This window comes from Clytia hemisphaerica, unplaced genomic scaffold (assembly GCF_902728285.1).
Source record: "Clytia hemisphaerica strain Z4C2 unplaced genomic scaffold, Clytia hemisphaerica genome assembly, whole genome shotgun sequence".
NCBI lineage: Eukaryota > Metazoa > Cnidaria > Hydrozoa > Leptothecata > Clytiidae > Clytia > Clytia hemisphaerica.
Genome location: NW_027104154.1, coordinates 423,774 through 442,513, shown reverse-complemented (window position 1 = coordinate 442,513; position 18,740 = coordinate 423,774). Strand labels below are relative to the sequence as shown.

At 34.6% G+C, this 18,740-nt stretch overlaps 1 protein-coding gene across 2 annotated transcripts in view; it reads left to right on the top strand.

Annotated features, from left to right (window-relative positions):
* The window catches only part of LOC136814105 (E3 ubiquitin-protein ligase RMND5A-like), a 185,532-nt gene extending 167,071 nt beyond the window's left edge, over positions 1 to 18,461 (top strand). Inside the window, exons 1-8 of one of the 2 annotated variants that reach the window (XM_067070608.1) lie at positions 2,819 to 2,984; positions 3,358 to 3,506; positions 3,890 to 4,024; positions 7,533 to 7,633; positions 7,980 to 8,137; positions 8,829 to 9,097; positions 11,123 to 11,277; positions 17,747 to 18,461. In XM_067070608.1, the coding sequence (XP_066926709.1) occupies positions 2,849 to 2,984; positions 3,358 to 3,506; positions 3,890 to 4,024; positions 7,533 to 7,633; positions 7,980 to 8,137; positions 8,829 to 9,097; positions 11,123 to 11,277; positions 17,747 to 17,810 (1,167 nt within the window). In that variant the 5' untranslated portion in view covers positions 2,819 to 2,848 and the 3' untranslated portion in view covers positions 17,811 to 18,461. Of the gene's footprint in view, positions 1 to 2,818; positions 2,985 to 3,357; positions 3,507 to 3,889; positions 4,025 to 7,532; positions 7,634 to 7,979; positions 8,138 to 8,828; positions 9,098 to 11,122; positions 11,278 to 17,746 lie in introns of those variants that run through there. The other variant, XM_067070609.1, reaches the window with a different exon arrangement.
* Positions 18,462 to 18,740: the final 279 nt, after the last annotated feature.

The following is an 18,740-nucleotide window of genomic DNA, read 5'->3' as shown; positions in this document are numbered from 1 at the left end:
CACTGCCCGTAAAGAAATAAATTTGTAAATAGTTCTTTTTATTGTGAAATTTAGAAATACAAACAAAAGAAGAGTCAAATTTAATATTTATTCCCTATCTAGATTATATTAGCGTCAGTAGCTTTAGAATACGGTAAATTTTCACGTAAAATATTTCGCGATGGCGGTACGCCCAATCGCGCCCACGACCACGTGGATAAAAAACGTGCTGAATGAAATCTGACAGAATGTTTTCAAGCAGATTTATTCAGATAAAGCTATAAGAGGTTCATTACTTGTGGATTTTAAAACCTACATAACCAAAAACGAAAGTTGTTGGGAAGGAAAGAGTAAACGCAAGACAGAAGGTTTGGTTGTGTTGATCAGGTATATGTTTTTATTCTATCCAAAATAATGTATAAAAGACGAAGGAGGCCTTGACTGGCTCTGCTAATCATGTGAAAACTGGTTGCGCATGCGCGTATTTTAAAAAAGCAGTGAAACCTCACGTTTTTTAATTTTTTCGGTATTTCGCCAGTGATGCTTTTGAATATAGTGTGACAAATTCAATTTCAACTCAAGTGACGCGCGCATTATAACTTCTTGTTTTTGACCAAAGTCCATCAAATATTTTTTTTGTAACTATGTTTAAACGGTTTTAACGTGTTAAAAATCACTTGCTCCGGAAGCAACGGAAGAGCTCCGGAACTTTCCAGAGAGAAAAATAGTGTTTTTGCTGCTCCGAAAAACTATGGAAGTTTCTGGAGCACCAGCAGGAGGATCCTATTTTTACTAAAAGAAAGCCCGTAATCTTAGCTTTCCAGTGGTATATAACACTGTGGACACTGGCTAGACGGCAAATTGGTAAAGTGCCAAATTGTCTGCTACGGGAAAGAAAAAAGTTACAAGTATTGATAAACAAATGTTTCTGGAAATGAAGAAAAACACTGTTGAAGGCTGAAACTTTGTATTTTTATCAGAAAAAGGGTGAGAAATTCAAAAATCATATTCGCTAATTCTAGTTCTTTCATTTTCATGTACTGTACTGTATTTTTTAGCATGGGAATGCCCCGAAAAAAAGTTTTTATTTCTGACAAAATGGATTTTCTTTTCATTTGGGGTTTCTCCTTTCAGAAAAACTTATTCTTTACTTATAACTTTTTGTTCCTCCATTTCCAGACCCCCTTGGCCGGGTCCTACCACACCTTTTTTGACGCATTTAAAATCTTTTCCAAGCTATTTTTCAAAACCAAAAACAAACATATCCGTCCTCTCTAACTGGCCTCTGCAAAACATGGGACAGCAATTCAGCCACCATTTCACTGAACCTCCAAAGTCATTTGATTTGAGTTAATGAACGGCATATTAAACAATGCACGATTTCTCTTTCGCACCAAGTAGTCTTTTAAATTGCAATATGAAAAAAATCCCTAGTGAAACACACGCCAGTGTCTGGAATGAAAAGACCAAAAATGAAAACGATGGACGTTTGAGTCACACTCGCGTGGCAAGTACTAATTCAGTAGGCGTTCTCTTTTTCTCCAATTGGTGTCCGGTTATTTTGAATGAAAACAAGAAAACTAAAAAGGGCCCGCGATCAGTGAAAGTTATCGTGACAAAGTATATGATTGATAAACTTGGTGGAGTTATCAAAACAAATATGTTGTCAAAGAGATTTAACAGTAAGTGAAAATACAACAGTCCCATGTTTCAACCAATCGTCCCAAGTTAGAGCAGTTGATGGAATGTTTTCTTTCGTTATTTTGATAAACGTACTAAATATTTTATAAATATTTTTTTATATAATAATATTCTAAAACCATCAAAGAATTCTCCCTCCAAACTTCAGGTCTCTAGCTACATTAGAAAAAGAGATATGCTAAATTAAAGAAGCATGACTGGAAATTTTTTTTTTTCTGTTTTGACACATTTTTCGAATTTCCTCAACCTTTTTATTGACATTCTCAGAAGCTTGGAAGAACTACCAAACTTTTGATAATTTGGCAGTCTGTAAAATAAAAAGCAATGAAAATAAAAATGTACTCCCGAAATCAATTTTATTTTTATTTCGATTTTTGGAATTGCAGGGTTGGTTTGGCCCGTAAAACAACTAATCAAATTGGTCTCGCCTTTACAGCCTGAATCATTTCAAGTACTATGTTTTCCCATGCTTGTGCTTGCCTTATAGAAAATGTATAAGACACCTCATACATCTATATATTAATAGCAGTGCTTTGTGTGTCTGTGTGTCACCACTTTAGTTTTCGCTTTGTTTATGTTTTGGAATAATGACTTTTAGTCTCTTGCTCCACAAATTTGTTCTATTGGATTCGCGTCATTTGCAAAAGATTTCGCAAGCAATGTTTTGTTCTCGATAAGTTTGTTTTGATTGACAGATCGAATAGAGCCTGGTTTAGACTTTATTTAGCCTTTGTTTGAAATTTAAGGCCCATCTACAATTTAGTAATTTAAATTTAAAAAATTTACTATTTAAATCTTTGATAAAACAAAGTTGCACTATTCTTTGTGGCTTTCCCGCTTTTTCCTAAAAAATTGTCATTTCTACATTTCACTCCTCTTTACCATGACATTTTTTCAAATTGTCGAAAACTGGACGGCGTATTTAATGCGAGCGAAGCGAGAAAAGATTTCCGGGGGAGGGTTAGAGTCAAACTTTGAAGATATCTTTTTATTCATTTGATCGTTTTTTTAAGCCAGATTCAATATCCAAAGGACTTTTAGTGCATTCAGCTACAGCTTTTAACCGGCGTGCGACGCCGGGTACCGGCTAGTATTTTAGACTAACTAACTGTTATTAATAAATCTCTTTTTATCAATGATTGAAAGAATATTAAAAGGAATTAAAACAATGGATGCTTTGCAAGCTGTGGACAAAGAAGAGAAACGCTTGAGAACAAAGATTGAAAGTTGCCAGAAAAATCTAAACAAATATTTAGATGGTTTAATTGAACATGTTCAAACTCTACGGAACGACTTTGCTGAGGGTAAGAAAATACTTCCAACCTTGATCCAATATTAGCACTTTATAGTGAATATTTTGATGATTCAGGTTTTTAAACTGTAGTTTTTTTACAAGATATGATACGGTAATTCATCAGAATTATACCATTCCTCTATTAAAAAAATACTGTAGTCTTGGGGGCCAAAGTGTATGTTTGTACTGACAATGGCGTAGCCCAAAAAGCTTTTGCTTTGAAATAAATTTAGATTTTTAAATAAAACTATGGCGAATAGATTTAACACAAATTATTTTTCGATTATTAAAACGTGAAGGACACATTGTCTATTACAATTTATGAATAATTACATTACGTTTATTGATTTTGACTGCTCCCTGTTATATATTTTTTTCTTTAGAAAATGGTATGGAGGATACGTTGCAAGGGCTTCCACTCCACTCTCTTGCTGCTGCTTCCAAACGAGTGAAAGAGGAAACCAACAAGGTTGCATTGGAACATAAAGAATTACATGCCTACGTCTCTAAAGTTGGAAAATCGATCGATAGAGTACGACATACTTTTAAGAGATTAAAAAATATTTATTCATTTGTTTTTTCTACTTCAAAATCATCAGACTGTACATGGCTAGCTCAACGTTTTTCAGCTTTAGGGCCAAGATTTTCATTAGAAATCAAGTCTAATGGAACTAATTGGGATCCATAATGCTAATGGTTATCAATATGACCTTGGAAAGTACAGATAACGGGAAGGACAACGTAATTTAAAGGTTAGCGGGCCTTATAACGCTTTCCCATATTGGGATGTAAGTACTGTATAAGCTTAAAGTGGGGCCATAGTCTTAAAGGGGCCGGCGTCAGAAGGGCCAGTTAAGTTAAACATTGTAAGTAACTGTAAGCTGTGAGATCTAAAAGTGAGCTGTCATATTTTAGAATTTCACATCAGAGTTTGGTGGGACAACACAAGAAGATATTTTCAGTGGCGATGCCAGGGACCTTTTAAATGAGGCTATTGTTGAGCACTTGATGAGACAGGGACAGGAAGAAACGGCTAACAAATTGATAGAGGTATTTTGTTAATGTTAATATCTATTTATTTTCTTTCTTCGTGAAAACAAAAACGCAGATAAACTACCAAATATTTACAACAAAATACTGACATAAATGAAGGGTATTATCAAAGTCATAATATTTGAGAAAAAAAGTAAATTCCCAAAAAATCGTAAAACCACAAACGATGATTTGGAAGTGTTCTAAATTAGGTTGGAAGGGTAGAGTTTTAACTCTGAGTTTTAATGCTAGACTGACTTGGATCTGTGGATCCAAAAGCTCAAGAAGGGCCCAATACTGCTCAGAATATAGCCTGGAAGTCTATAAACCCCTCTCGAATTGAAATATTCGAATAAATTTATCAATTAGTCCAAAAGCGACCGACTTTCTTGCCCGAACTTTAAATTGTTTAAAAAACGAGGAATCAACCAAAATTCTCAATATATTATGACCGAGATTGTAAGAATATAGAACTAAATTATATCGTAAGGTTTACAAGACTATGCAGAAAAAAATTAATAAAAAGATGCAATCATTAGGTAGAGGATGAAATAAGAGTACTGAACCTTCTGGTCTCAAGTAAGTATAAACTCAAATCTCTCATACATTGTGAAATGCATGGAGGTTTTTTGACCCGACTAAGGCGAAAAAGAATCTTGTAAAGACATCGCGAGAGTTTTTTAAGAATTTCAAGTTGTTGAAAATAGGTCACACGACACATCACTTCTTACCAAATGAAATTAATCCCTAACTTAAACCTTGTGATGGTTTTCAGTCTTTTGAGTTAGTTTTTTATTTTGGTTTATATTTTCTTTCAAACTTATTTCATATCTACTAAGAAATATTGCACGTTCTTTGTTGTCGTTTTACGCTATAATGAATAACATGTACATTATTGGGAAGTCTTTTGAATTTCCCAGAAAATATTGGTTCTTTGTCAACGCCATTTTGATCAGGGACGAGATGAACATCACGCTTACGTACGCCGTGTTTTTCACGTAGATCTTCAACCATATTGTTGAGATCAACTTCAGAGTAATCGAAAGTCTCATCTTTTCTTAATTGATATTCAATGGCTTGTCTGTCAGCCTCCTCCTCGAAATTTATGCGAACGAAAACATTTTCGACCAAGTAAAATCGTGTTTTTGTATACGGTTTAATACCACATTGTTCTATGGTCATGTGGTCTGCCAGGATATGATCTTTAAATATATCATCCGTTGTAAGAGTAAAAAATTCGGAAATACTTTTTGGAATACTATCTTGTTCCTCGTTTAGATGACTCTGAATGGACCAAAACTGTTCAGGATAATATTCTGGGATTAGTTTCATCTTGACTTCTGAAATAGTATCATCACATTTCACTTGTTTTGTTGCATACAACATTCGATTACTATCATTAAGTAACAAAAAGGTAACATCAAAAGGTTTTCGGATAAAGATGACATTAAGCTGCATATCTGAACTTGATCCAGTATCTTGCTCAAAAAGGTCTAAAATCCGGGTCTGATCTTCTTCAATTTCTTTTTTATTGTAGATGATCGCTTGTCTATGATAACAGGAAAATTCATAATTGTGATGAATATACTCTTTGACTGATTTGATGGTGGACATTTGAAATGGACCCATAATTTCCTCCTTTGTTAAAAACCTAATTTTCAAACTTTTCAAATGTTTAATTCTTTTCTGTCGGCAAATCTCTTCCAGATTTTTGTCCTTTTCCATAAAATTTGCCAAAACAAGTAGTTTATCTCCAGCGTCGACATTAATAAAAATTGATATATCCTCGTTATAACTTATAATGCGTTTATTGTTTTGGGTGAGCAAGACAAAGGCACCCATTGGTAGCCCGGTTTCTGTTTCAACAAGATGGTAAATGTCAGCTACAGTCATGTCAGTAGTATATGTATTAACTATTGGATTATTTGAGCCAAAACAAGCAATATGTAAGACGCCAACTATGAACATTTTCTGAATTTTACATTTGATTAACGTTAAAGACTCGACACATCGCCTAAGTCCAAAGTAAAAAACGATTTCGCTGTTTTGGTAATTACTTGCACACGAATCTAACTCTGTAAACTTTGAAAGATTATCATGTGAGTCAACCGGCCATCTAGTTTCATTTTCATGGAATAGTAGAATCAAGCGATTTGGTACTGGAAGGTTATCAATCACCTCTTCCACAGTACTGCGCCATAAATGATAATCTCTTGATAAAATCAATCTAAAATGATGTTTTGTAAAACCAGAGTATACGGAAACTCTGACCCACGAGAACGACATCACCATTTACCATTACTACGATATAGATGTCTCGAACGAATATTATTTGAGAAACTTTTTTGATATTGTGAGACTTGATGAGATTATGGCTTTGATTAGAAATTAATGCTGTTAATTTGAAAATTGATCGACTATTTTCTTAATTCCTTCTATTTATAATAGTTCTTTCTAAGAATGCATTATTAGTATATTACTAATTAAGATTGCTTTAAAAAGAAGTGCCGAGAGACTTTTTTTCGGTTTTTAAAATACATCTTTTATTAGTTTTCCTATACTTCGTGACTTATTCCCATTTTCATAATGTCATAACGACATGACAAGTATTATAACCATTTAAACTTCCTGGAACCATTTTCCAAAATTAATAGGTTCTTCATGTTATTCTTTGAATGTGTTGTGTCCGTGGGATAAACATTAAAGGGATTTCTATTTTGACGTTAGTTTTGAGAGGCTCAAAGATCTTGCTTGAAAAAAAATCAGAATTATATGAAAAATCCTAAGGCTTTAACCCTATTTGCATCAGGAGGTGGAATCCATCAGGCTAAAATGAATTTTCGCAAATAACTCAACGAAAAAATTTCGTGATCATAGACCCCACCAGATCGGATTTTATGTTTTTATTGTAAATCACTTGAAATTTCATATGCTTGAAAGAAAGACTTTTGACATTTACAGTACAGTGCCTTTTTTATAACCCGGTGCTACCGCGTAGGAGTGCCAATATTCGTCACAACTTTTACCTACGTTCGTGTCCTCTCAACCACACTTCGCTTTCTCTATTGCACTATTCTTGTCAGTGGTGCACTTAGTCTTTAGTTGACTACAGAAAAGAAAACTTTTAACATTTATAACATTTAAACTCAAAGAAAATTTTTTTGAGATCGTAAAAAAAATTGTCACATTTTGCTGACTATTTTGCAGTTTTTAAAAAAAGGATACTTTCTCACTGGTCAAGCAAAAACTTGATGATGAGGTCGCCACCTGTATAAAAAAGCCTGAGATTAATAGGATTAAAAATTATAATATTTTATATTCCTCCTAACCGTTTCCCCCTCAATCAAGTGAATGCCTTGCCATTACAAATTAGATAATTATTGATTTATGTTAGCATTTGGTTTTGATGAAATTTCGGTTTTTGTTGCCATGACAAATTTTGAACGCTTTTCTTGAGGATGTCGTTGAAAGAGATTGGTTTTAGTATTTCATCCCTGAGAGACTACTTTTTCTACTAAAATTTCAGGAGTCGGAACTATCGTTGCCACCGAACAGTGAATATGCTTTCAATGAAATCAACACAATACTTAATGCATTCAGAGAGAAAAATATTGAACCAGCACTGAGGTAAGAAAGAATTATTGACCGACAATCGAAACCCTTGAGATCAGAGTTTGACTGTTGTAGTAAACATTGTGCTTCTTGGTTATAATCTCATGGTTATAAGGGTAAAATACTATAATCAACAATATTTTTTGCTGCAATTAGATTCTCAAAATGTTTAGGATAAGTTTAGGAATTGAGCAAATTTTCGAGTTTTAGTTTGGATAAGGAAAATAAACACAAAAAACAATGGGAAAAAAATCCTTGAGAATTTTCACATTCACACAAGCAAAAGGGTCAATTAAATGAAACCCACCATTGTCAAATGAAGATGATACTCTAAATTATATTACACTTTTTCATTTTGTAGCTGGGCAGTCAGTCATCACGAAGAGCTAAAATCCATGCATAGCGAGTTGGAATTCAAACTACACAAACTGAAATTTCTTACACTACTCCGCAGTGGATTTTTCAAAGAAGCGCTGTATTACTCAAGGAAACTTTCGGCGTTCGATGGCCATTTAAAAGGTAAAGTCAATTATTTCATCTGGCTTCAAACAACCTTCGTTCATTTTCCTTATTGGTCTGTGGCCAATAGCCCCGAAACGTTTCATTGGTCCGCGAGCCGACCAATTTTTTTATATATTTCTTACTCGATTTGGGGTGCTGATTCAGAATTTAAATGCTACCAAGCTTGAAAACCTGCAGATTTTGCGTTCTTTCGTTCGTGTATCTTCTCATAAAATCACTTATATTCATTTTATTTGTTTTTATTTTGGTAGATTTTGGTATAGAATAATCTAGTAACAAATCGTCCCTTGATTGTTTGGTACTTTCTTACCTAACTGTAAAATACTCGTTTTTTCTTTTTTTTTGGGGGGGGGGATTCCGGAAATTTTTATCACTGTTATTTAGTCACCATCCAGCAAAGCAGTGTGCGAAATTTCAGTTCGTTCACAAACGTGGTCGGTATTCTACAGCCTCACAAATTGTTTGAAGTAAAGTGACCAGATCGTGGAAACGTCATCAATAATGTCCAACCTTTCACCAAACATGCACGCTTGTATTTGTAAAGATTGAACTCGACTGCATTAAGGTTTTAAAAGCTATCGAAAAATTTGAGCTTGCAAGATGGGAGAATTATTTTGGGTAAAAAAAAGAAGGTTTTATTAGGCTTTTATGACTGGTTAACTCCCTTTCACGTTTCTTTTATCTTTAGAAATCCAATCTCTCATGGCATGTTTTGCCTTCATGAAAACTGGTATGGAAAAATCTCCATACGCAGACCTCTTTGATGACTCGTTATGGGTGGAAACCAGTGACCTGTTAGCTAAGGACGCATGCGCACTTCTCGGTCTGCCCAAATGCAGTCCACTCGAAGTGAGTGTATCAGTTGGGTGCACAGCGCTACCATCTTTACTACAGATCAGACAAGTCATGCAACAGAGACAGGTGGAGGGGATGTGGAGTGCCAAAGAAGAATTACCGGTATAGATGTTATTTTCATCATTTTATTATATTTTTGGACCTTTCTCGGGATATTGGCTCATTAGTTTTTTCCGATTTTTGGTACAAAGACGCAAATTGGTGATGCCCAAAATGTGAAGAATGGGAGAAATTATTTTCCGGCCGAAAATGCCGGAAATATGCCGGAGCATCGGATGTTTTCGTTATATTTCTTAGTTCTTTCACGCAAAAACATTATTGATAATAATGCCCACCATCAAGTATGATTTAATTGCTTGTCTATACAACCGATTTTATTATCCGGAACTTTATAAAAATTGCCAGAACAGCCGAGAATCGCCGGAAAATTTTCTTGAATTTCTCGAGTTGTACTTGTCTGTTTGTCATGAAATGACACTGGTGCAAAATGAAAATACCTTAAATGTAATTGTAAGGGAGTCCAATTTTGAAAAAATATCTGCTGTCTGGTCGAAAATGCTAGAAATATGCTGATTTTTCCGGTTTCTTGAGGAGATTTTTAGGATATTCTGCCTCTCTATGACTCAAATTTCCATAACTCGAACGATTACTGATTATCCCCTTGGTGTTCCAGGACTTGACTATATTACACTTCCCTTCTTGCTCTAACTTTAATCATCAGGTAGGTCCTATCAGCGTTCCGGCTTGTTTTATATATTGATTTGTTTTTTTGTTCCCAAAAACATCTATCATCATATCGGCTGCAAAAAGAGGTGGCTGCAAGTCTTATCCACTGACCTTCATATACCCTGGACAAAGTTTCTCAATCCCAGTCAAGCAAAATCGCATTTGATTGGAGTTTTTTGAAAGTTGTACCCTAATTCTTCAAGAATATATAAAAGTCATTGGTATTATCCTACAATTTTTATCTTGTGTCGTTCGATTGATGTTTTGACATTTCAAGGTGATAGTTGGATTAATTGAAAGGCTTGATGAACTTTCGCTTCGGACAGATTTGTCAAAGATCGACCATTGATCTCTCGGTAGTATCTTCGCATAAAGTATCGAGATAAGTCTAAAGAACAAGCCGTTGAGCTGAAGGATTTTTTTTTTTAATTTTTATGGCAATAGTTGTTCTATCAATAACAATTTTGAAAAAACAATGACAGTAGTATGGTGCTTAAAGAAAAGATTTTTCCGAATACCTTTTTTGATATTTTTTAAAAACCTTTTGAACCAATGAAGTGAAATTAAAAAGTATTGTAGCAAATTTTAAGCTAGGTTTTTCTCTGAATGATTTCGAAACAATTTTTGAAAAATCTTTCTATAGTAGGGTTTTTTTTTGAGGTCGCTCGATTATTTTGATCAAAGCACTTGTTATAAATTTTTGGAAAGCTAAGGGGTAGGGGAATCAAAATTACTTTGGTTCCAATTCTTTTTCGGACACTTTGGTGTGATTTTCGGACGGTCTCAGGCAAAAATCATAGGGTTGAAAATTAATGAAAATTTTAGCTTGAGAAAACGGAGACCTGTTGTATATTTAAGGAAAGCTCTCAAAAAATTAAGATTAGAGATACATTGCAAGTATAGGTGATTTCTGTACCTAACTCGAGATATTAACCCTTGAAAACCGTGTTTTTCAGCCAGAAACAGCTGTTTTGTCCAGTTTTTGCGCTTTTTGAAGCTCAATATCTCGAGTGACATGCCTTGACATGCAGAAGGTCAGGATCTGATTTTCACTCAGTACTGTAATTCACTTTGCAAGTAAATGTATCTTCGCCCCGGTCAACTTATGACATGCGAGGGGACCCAATTCCCAATACTTTAACTCTAATAAAAAAAGCATTTTTAGTAAAACTTTCTAGTAAAAAGAACGGTATCTATCGGTAAGATTCCCAATGGATAAAATGTCTGGAAAATATTTGGTATTTTGACAAAATGTCTGGAAAAGAGATTTTTCGAAATTTTCAGGTAAAAATCCAGGAAAATGTGGCTTTTGAGACTAAAAGTCTGGAATTTTAAGCTTGACAAACCTGTAGCAACCCTGAACCCAATAAATTATTTTTATTTATTTTTATCAAACTTCAGGTCGAGATAGACCTTGACAACGAATTTCGTTTCCACTCCATTTTCGCATGTCCCATATTACGTCAGCAATGCGGTCGCACCAATCCACCAATGAGATTAGTTTGTGGTCACGTGATCAGCAAAGATGCATTGCAGAGGTTGTCCAATAGCAATAAGTAAGTGCATTATTTTTTCTCTTATTCTCTTATTGCGAAATTTCCAGGAAGATGTTTATAATGTTTAATAAGGGAAATTCAGGAAAGTCAGGCTAAGTTTTTTTTCTTAAAAAAAGTATTTTTATAAGTTCGACTCCGTGCTTTTCTTCGCTGAGAACACAAAAGCTGTGTTAATTTTCAAGTTAATTGATGTACTCTCCTAGAATTTTTAACCTATTTTAGTTAAATAAATAAGTTAATCAGAAAACTTGAAAGACAAGACTTTGATAGTGTAGATGTATGGATAGAACATAAATGATAGCGGAATCAAATATCTTTTCACCAAAGAAGGAAATTTCACATTAGATGATTGTATAAAAACCTAACCTGATCATAACCTGGTCATAATTTGCTTACGGGCACGGTAAAGCCCTGAAGGCTAGAAAATTATACAACGAGAATCTTATTGTGCGCCGGAAAGTCAAAAACTAAATTTGCCTGATACGGTGCCCTATTTTTAACACAATCGCACATCTTTGTTGTCATTCCCAGTCCTTTTAAACGAGCGCGGTCCTTACAAATTCGAGATTGCATAATCGTCAGATGGTTTTGTTTTCACCCATCCCTTTAGAGCTTCAGCGTGGTGGGCAGAAAACAATTGCATTCTGATCTCAGGTTGTAAAGAACCTTTTAAAAGGTTTTCTACGGGAATAAAAGGATCTTGTTTTAGGCAGTGTCTTCATGCTGAGTCAGATAAATTAAAGCTACTTTTTAACGCAACGATATCCTATGAAAAAATTGAAAGATCGAAAGTTGTCTCGAAATGTGACCTCACATTCTATTGCTTTTGTAAACAAAAAAATAGCAAAGTTGATTTCGAGCAAAATTACAATCGAATGTTTTGATTATAAGATAGAAAACGTTCTATTTATTATAAACATAAAACATTCGAAAGAGTATCAGTAAAATTCCCTTTGTTTGAGGAATGTTCTTTTGTTCAAAATGTATTTCCATTTTTTCAAAACCTTTTTCTAATCTTGTCGCACTTGTTTTTACTACATCAGCATCATCAGACCTTTCAATCAAAAAGAAACCTTTAAACTAACACTAACACTATTTTAACCTTTTTAAGAAATTCTAAGATAAAATGCAGAAAAGGTCTCCATTTTTTATAGCGCGAATTTGTCAAATTGTTAGTTCCTGTCTGTCCCGCTACTTCCTTCCGTTGAGAAGCCATGTACATCACGACGTCAACCTGTCGGCACGTGTCTACGTCATCTGTCTTTTATGTGTACCAACGCACACGTCATTGCGTTAACCGCAAACTTTGACGGCTTTTCCATAGAGTGAGACATTACTCTACTTATCAAAAATCCTTTTTAGCCTAGTTAAGACAAAACACGTTTTTTATAAGAACATCCAAAGTTATTGAAGCTTACGGATGTTCTTAACTTTTTAAAATTTAAAATGTTCTTAAAATGTTCTATTTTCACCATTTTCTGAGTTTTCTTTGTGTAATTTCTTTTAAGAAATTGTGTGTTTTAGATCCCACAAAACCTTAGAATGTTGTTAAAAACTTATTCTTATAAATAAGACGTGTAAACAAGCGTGAGTCGGTTCTAACAACCATCCAAATTAAGTTATGCGACCCTCTGGAAGTCTTTTCAAGTTGGAAGCTTCAAAAAAGTTTACTCTTAAGCGGGCAAATATTGACTAGAGTCAATCGGATTAAACGATGGATTAGTTAATTAAAAATCGGGATAACTTTATTTTCCTTTCGCAAATCATTTTGGTGTGAACCGAGCTTATTTTTAGAATTTTTCGCGGTTTTGATTTATTTGTTTGAACGTGTCTTAGTTAAACCATTGTATTACGTCCTCTTCGAGTCAATTTTGAAACAATTTAATCTCTGTCTTTTCTCATGCTCAAATTCTTATATCCGAATCTTTATTTCATGTTGCTGTCAGGACTTCTTCATTAATTGAAAAATTATTTGATGTGTTCTTAATTATTGGATCGTTTCGAAAATACCTTATGCAATCTTTGGGGTCAGCGCTGATTTGAATTAATTGCCAAAGATTTTAACTCAAAAATATATTTGCCTGTTTTATTTAAAGAAAGGATAAATTGTTCTCTTTTTCACTGTTTATAAATTATTGAGTTTTTGGAAGGATTGAAGATAATATTGCGCCACAGCCCATTCTCCGCCTATAAAGTACGATCTTAAGAATATAAGATAAGAATATAAGAATATATTGTGTTGTTGCTCCGAAAAAGACAGGAAATTATTTTGGTACTGGGTGGGTATGTGTACGTGTGTGCACGTGAAATGTCATCGCGTCCCTTCATGAAGTTGTCAAACAAAGGCATTCTTGACAAATAGTGTCTGGTTAAAATTCTTTATTGAAGGTTTAATATTTCAAGTCTCAAAGTTTATGTAGGACCACAAGAAAAATGTTTATTTTTGCTTTTGAACTTTTCTTGACCCCGATGTATGATCACCACATAGAAATTATTTTGTGGAGTCGCAAAAAAATAATAGAAGCGGTCTTCTTTATAGTGGACATTTAGGGATGGACCTAGCGGTTTTCATGATCAAAATGATATCGAAATATTTTCTTTTCAATGTTTTGTATTGTTGAATTTTTTTGATTGTTTTTCGAAGTTGTTTTGACGGGAGAAATTGGGGAACGGCCTTAAAGATATCGCTTAAGACTTACCATGAAAAATTAACAGGTCATTTACTTAGATACCATTAGTTACCCTGTTAGTACAATCATTGACAAAACCTATGGCATTAAGCCCAAAAATGAGTTCCCTCCCCCTCTCTCCCCCAAACAATGTTGCCGGAGGGGGCTAAAGACCGGCCAAGCAATATTTCTTTCCCAGCAACTTTGTTCGGAGGAGAGGTTATTGCCCTGTATCTAAATTTGACCGTCATAAATATGCCATAATATATTGGCAACGATTGTAGGTCTCTTGTAATGGAAATGCCCCAAGTTTACCGAAGTGTTAGCTACAAAATGAACAGGTCATTTAATTTGTTTCTCTTGTAATGGGTATGCCCAGAGGAATGTAAAGAGATGGAAAACAGCTTCTTGAAAACAAAGGAAAAACGGCTCGTCATTGCTCGTCATATACCAGGTCTCTTGCCCTTAAGGGAGTTTATGTCGAGTAAATACTGGGTGACCCACGAAAAAGTTCAGACGTTTCCTGACGTCTTGAGGCCGAACAAATGTCCCAAAGTGCTTGGAGTTTTGATATTTAGAAAGTAGATATCCTAACTTAAAATTTGAGCTATCACTTTTTAAATTTGACTAACTTGTTCTCTACTTATGAGCTTTCAAAGTCAAAATTCACTTTTCGAAAAGTGTAAAAAACACGTAAAAAAGAGGTATTAAATTCATGCAATCAATTAGAAAATCACTTACAAATTGACTTATTTAACGAGTTTTTCTCAACTTCAGTTGAGCTAGAATCTGACAATGTATGTATGTATGTATGTATGTGTGTGTGTATGTATGTCTGTCCGAAAACTTTGGGGCAGGCTGGAGACTTCAAAAATGATCGGGTTTGGCTGAAATTTGGTACACTTGTTCCTTGGGTGAATATTTGGGGGCGTTTTTTTCATTTTTTGAAAATTTTCATTTTTAAGGGCGTGGTCACGAGTTTTCGCCAAAACGAGGCTAAAACTTTGGGGCAGGCTGGAGACTTCAAAAATGATCGGATTTGGTTGAAATTTGGCACACTTGTTCCTTGGGTGAATATCTGGGGGTGTTTTTTTCATTTTTTGAAAATTTTTATTTTTAAGGGCGTGGTCACAAGTTTTCGCCAAAACGAGGCTAAAACTTTGGGGCAGGCTGGAGACTTCAAAAATGATCGGGTTTGGTTGAAATTTGGCACACTTGTTCCTTGGGTGAATATCTGGGGGTGTTTTTTCTCATTTTTCGAAAATTTTCATTTTTAAGGGCGTGGTCACGAGGTTTTGCCAAAACGAGGCTAAAACTTTGGGGCAGGCTGGAGACTTCAAAAATGATCAGATTTGGCCGAAATTTTGCACACTTGATACTTGGGCGAATCCCTGGTGGCGATTTTTTCATTTTTTCAAAATTTCCATTTTCAAGGGCGTGGTCACAAGTTTTCGCGAAAACGAGGCTAAAACTTTTAGGCAGGCTGGAGACTTCAAGAGCTAATCCCTGTGGATGGTTTTCATTATTTTATAATTTCCATTTTAAGGGGGTGGTCATGAGTTTTTAGTTAAAATTGGTTACAATTTTACAATTGGGCCTACGAATGATTTAAAAACACTGAAGTTGAGCCCAGTGCGGTTAGCACGTTCGACAGTATGACATTGATAATTAATAAAAACACCTTTGAAAGTAATCTTTGTTTAAAACAAGACTAGTTTTTATAAAAATTGGCGCTTTCATAGATTTTTTTCAAAAACTGTATATCAAAAACGTCTAAAAATACCAAATTTGATACCCCTTTTTTACGTGTTTTTTACACTTTCCGCAAAGTGAATTTTGACTTTAAAAGCTCATAAGCAGAGAACAATTTGGTCAAATTTAAAAAGTGATAGCTCAAATTTTAAGTAAGGTGTCTACTTTCTAAATATCAAAACTCCAAGCACTTTGGGACATTTGTTCGGCCTCAAGACGTCGGGAAACGTCTGAACTTTTTCGTGGGTCACCCGGTAGGTTTCTTTCGTTGTCGCTATAAAAAATCTGCATAATTAGCGTGTTGTGACAAAATTCTTTTGTTTCAAGCCTGATTATGCGCAAACTTTTAGGGCTTATATTTTGGGTACACCTCTCCTATACGAAAAGGTACCTATATCTTCTTGCTCAGAATTTCCTAGTGATTCTACTGATATAACCGCATCTTGACTGCATCATTATATGGAAAGCTAGAGCGCGAGAAAATTATAACTTCATCTTGATTTTACTCGACTTCTGACTGTTTTACAAGAACCAATTTAATATCATTGCGTTAAGAATTTCTTTTGCTATACATTGGTAAAAATATTGCTCCTTATTCTTAAAAATTGAACTAGTAATCAGCGAAAAAGGAAAAACATTTTATCGTCGAATCATGTAGAAACCGTCCGATTTGTATGGCGAGCCGTCTTTTCTGGACTTTCATTTAATGACCTAATCAACGTTTTTACAATAGAATTTTCAATAGAAGTGATCGTTGAACTTTGAGTAATCAGAAAAGCTGTTTTTCCATCTCTTTACATTCCTCTGGTATGCCCCAAGTGAAGTCTTAGCCACAATGCAGTGTAAATAGAACCTGTAGTTACCCTTGCAGCTTTTCCATGACCTTCTAAATAGATTAAGAACGCCATGTGCTTTTCCCAAATGTACAAATATAGACATTTTTTTAAAAAGTGTCATGCCAATAAGGAAAAACAAAGGATATTTTCAAGTTCCTCGGTCACCCTTTGTAAACGATTTCAAGTGAAATATTTATGATAAATAAAAACATGTCTCATCTGTGGTCTAAGCTCGCTGCATTTCTTGACCACTAAAACCACTTGTGAAGTTTGACCGTTAAAACACTCTTTTCCGCTCATCCACTCTCCTTAAATCCTCGCTGTTGTCAACAATGTTTTGAGCATAAATAGAATCTTCAACAATCTGATGCCAAATTATTCGGCAAACTTCTTACACATTTTCTAACTGTTGGTAGCTCTTTTTGAAGTTCCTTGTCCATGTCGCCAGATCTCACCAGTTTTTGCTGCTCTCGTCTGACACCTGTCCAGCTCTTCCTATTTTTGTAACTTCAGATGTAAAAGACCGCGCAAACATTTGCGTCATACTGAAGTTTCCGTCTTGCGTATGGAAGACCACTATAAACTCGAGATTTAAGAACAGGATTAGGATAAGACAATGATTTCTGCTGGTTAGAGAATTTCTCACACCTAAACTTAGCGATAATAAATTACTTCCTTTTTAATTTAGGAATTATGTATCGATAAATTCATTAGTGAGTCTTGCGCTTTAGGTTCGATGATTTATTTTATATCCTGAAACAAAGTGTAAACGCTTTAAAAGTGTTTAATGTGAAGCTCTATTATCCTGTCGATCTGACAGTAGTAGTGCAGGAGCCCCTGTGGCCGATTCTTAAAATGTCTTAAAGTTTCCTGAAATTCCAGCCCGCAGCTATTTTCAGGAAATTTTCAGGTGTAGTCCCCCCCTAGGGCAGGGTGCTGGAGCTATGTAAACAATACCGGACTGCTTATTTTCTTATTGTACGCTGCATACTAGCCTTATCATGGCATTTCAAACAGACAAAGGTTGTTGATAAGTTAGCAATTAGCATCAGTTAGGTTAGAAAAAACAGGCATACAGGAATAATTTAGTCTTAGCTACAATTTGTTTCCATAACTAACTGAATTCCGGATTCAATAAATATTCGAACTTCCTGAAAATATATATTTATGTTTGTTCTATTTAACGAATCTTAATGTATGATTCAACCATAGGCTGAAGTGTCCGTACTGCCCGAAAGAGATGGACCCTCGTGATGCTAAACGTATATATTTCTGATGGTCGATATGAAAATATCTACTAAAGATTGCTCAGCCACCTGTTGATCATTATTCGCCTCTTCAAATATATAATGATCAACTCTCAACGCAGGAAAAACGTAGACCTTTTTACGTTCACGAAAAAATTGTTTCGAATGGACGCAAAAAAAGACGTACGTATAATGTGAAAGCGGTGGAAGGGGATAGTTCAACGTGTAGCTTGATTGCGTTTTCTGGCGGTGCTGAATCAACACGAGCCAAAAATAATAAGTAGACCTGAGATGGAGAACGTTGTAACAACGTTGATTGTATGTAATGCTGAAAGACGTTGCTTAGGGAATGGTATTTGTCACACAAGAGGTATTTGGTTAGAACGGGACGTGTTAAGCCAAGAATAACAACAATGTCAGGTTAAAAATCCACACGCAGTTGACATCCACATGTGAACGTTAAATGAACGATTTATGGATGTTAAGATTCCTTAATTGCTTTATCAGTATGTCGAATGACGGTTAAAAATGTTTCAGAACCAATTAAATTTCTGCGAGTGTAATTTTGATATTTGTCTCATTACTTATTTATTTTCTTGTATTATTTTAACATAGACTCAATGTATAAAAGAATGCGAGAAATGTTTTTTTACCGTAAAATATAGATATTTTGTTATTTTTATGAAGTGTTTTTGATAATAATGGCATGGTTGGGTTAGTGACTGACATTTGAAATTAATTGAATTCAAGTCCTAAAGGTCTTTTGAAAATACATTAAATATCAAAGATTCAACAAAATCAAAAGATTGCTAACTCGCCAAAATATCATCTCGTCGAAAATTTTCATAACTTTCTAAAATTACCCGTTATCTTTTTTCCAGGACATTTACTTTCAGGCAAAAAAAAAAGAAAAGAAAAATTGTCAAAATTAGTTCTCACCAAATAAAATGAAATTCTAC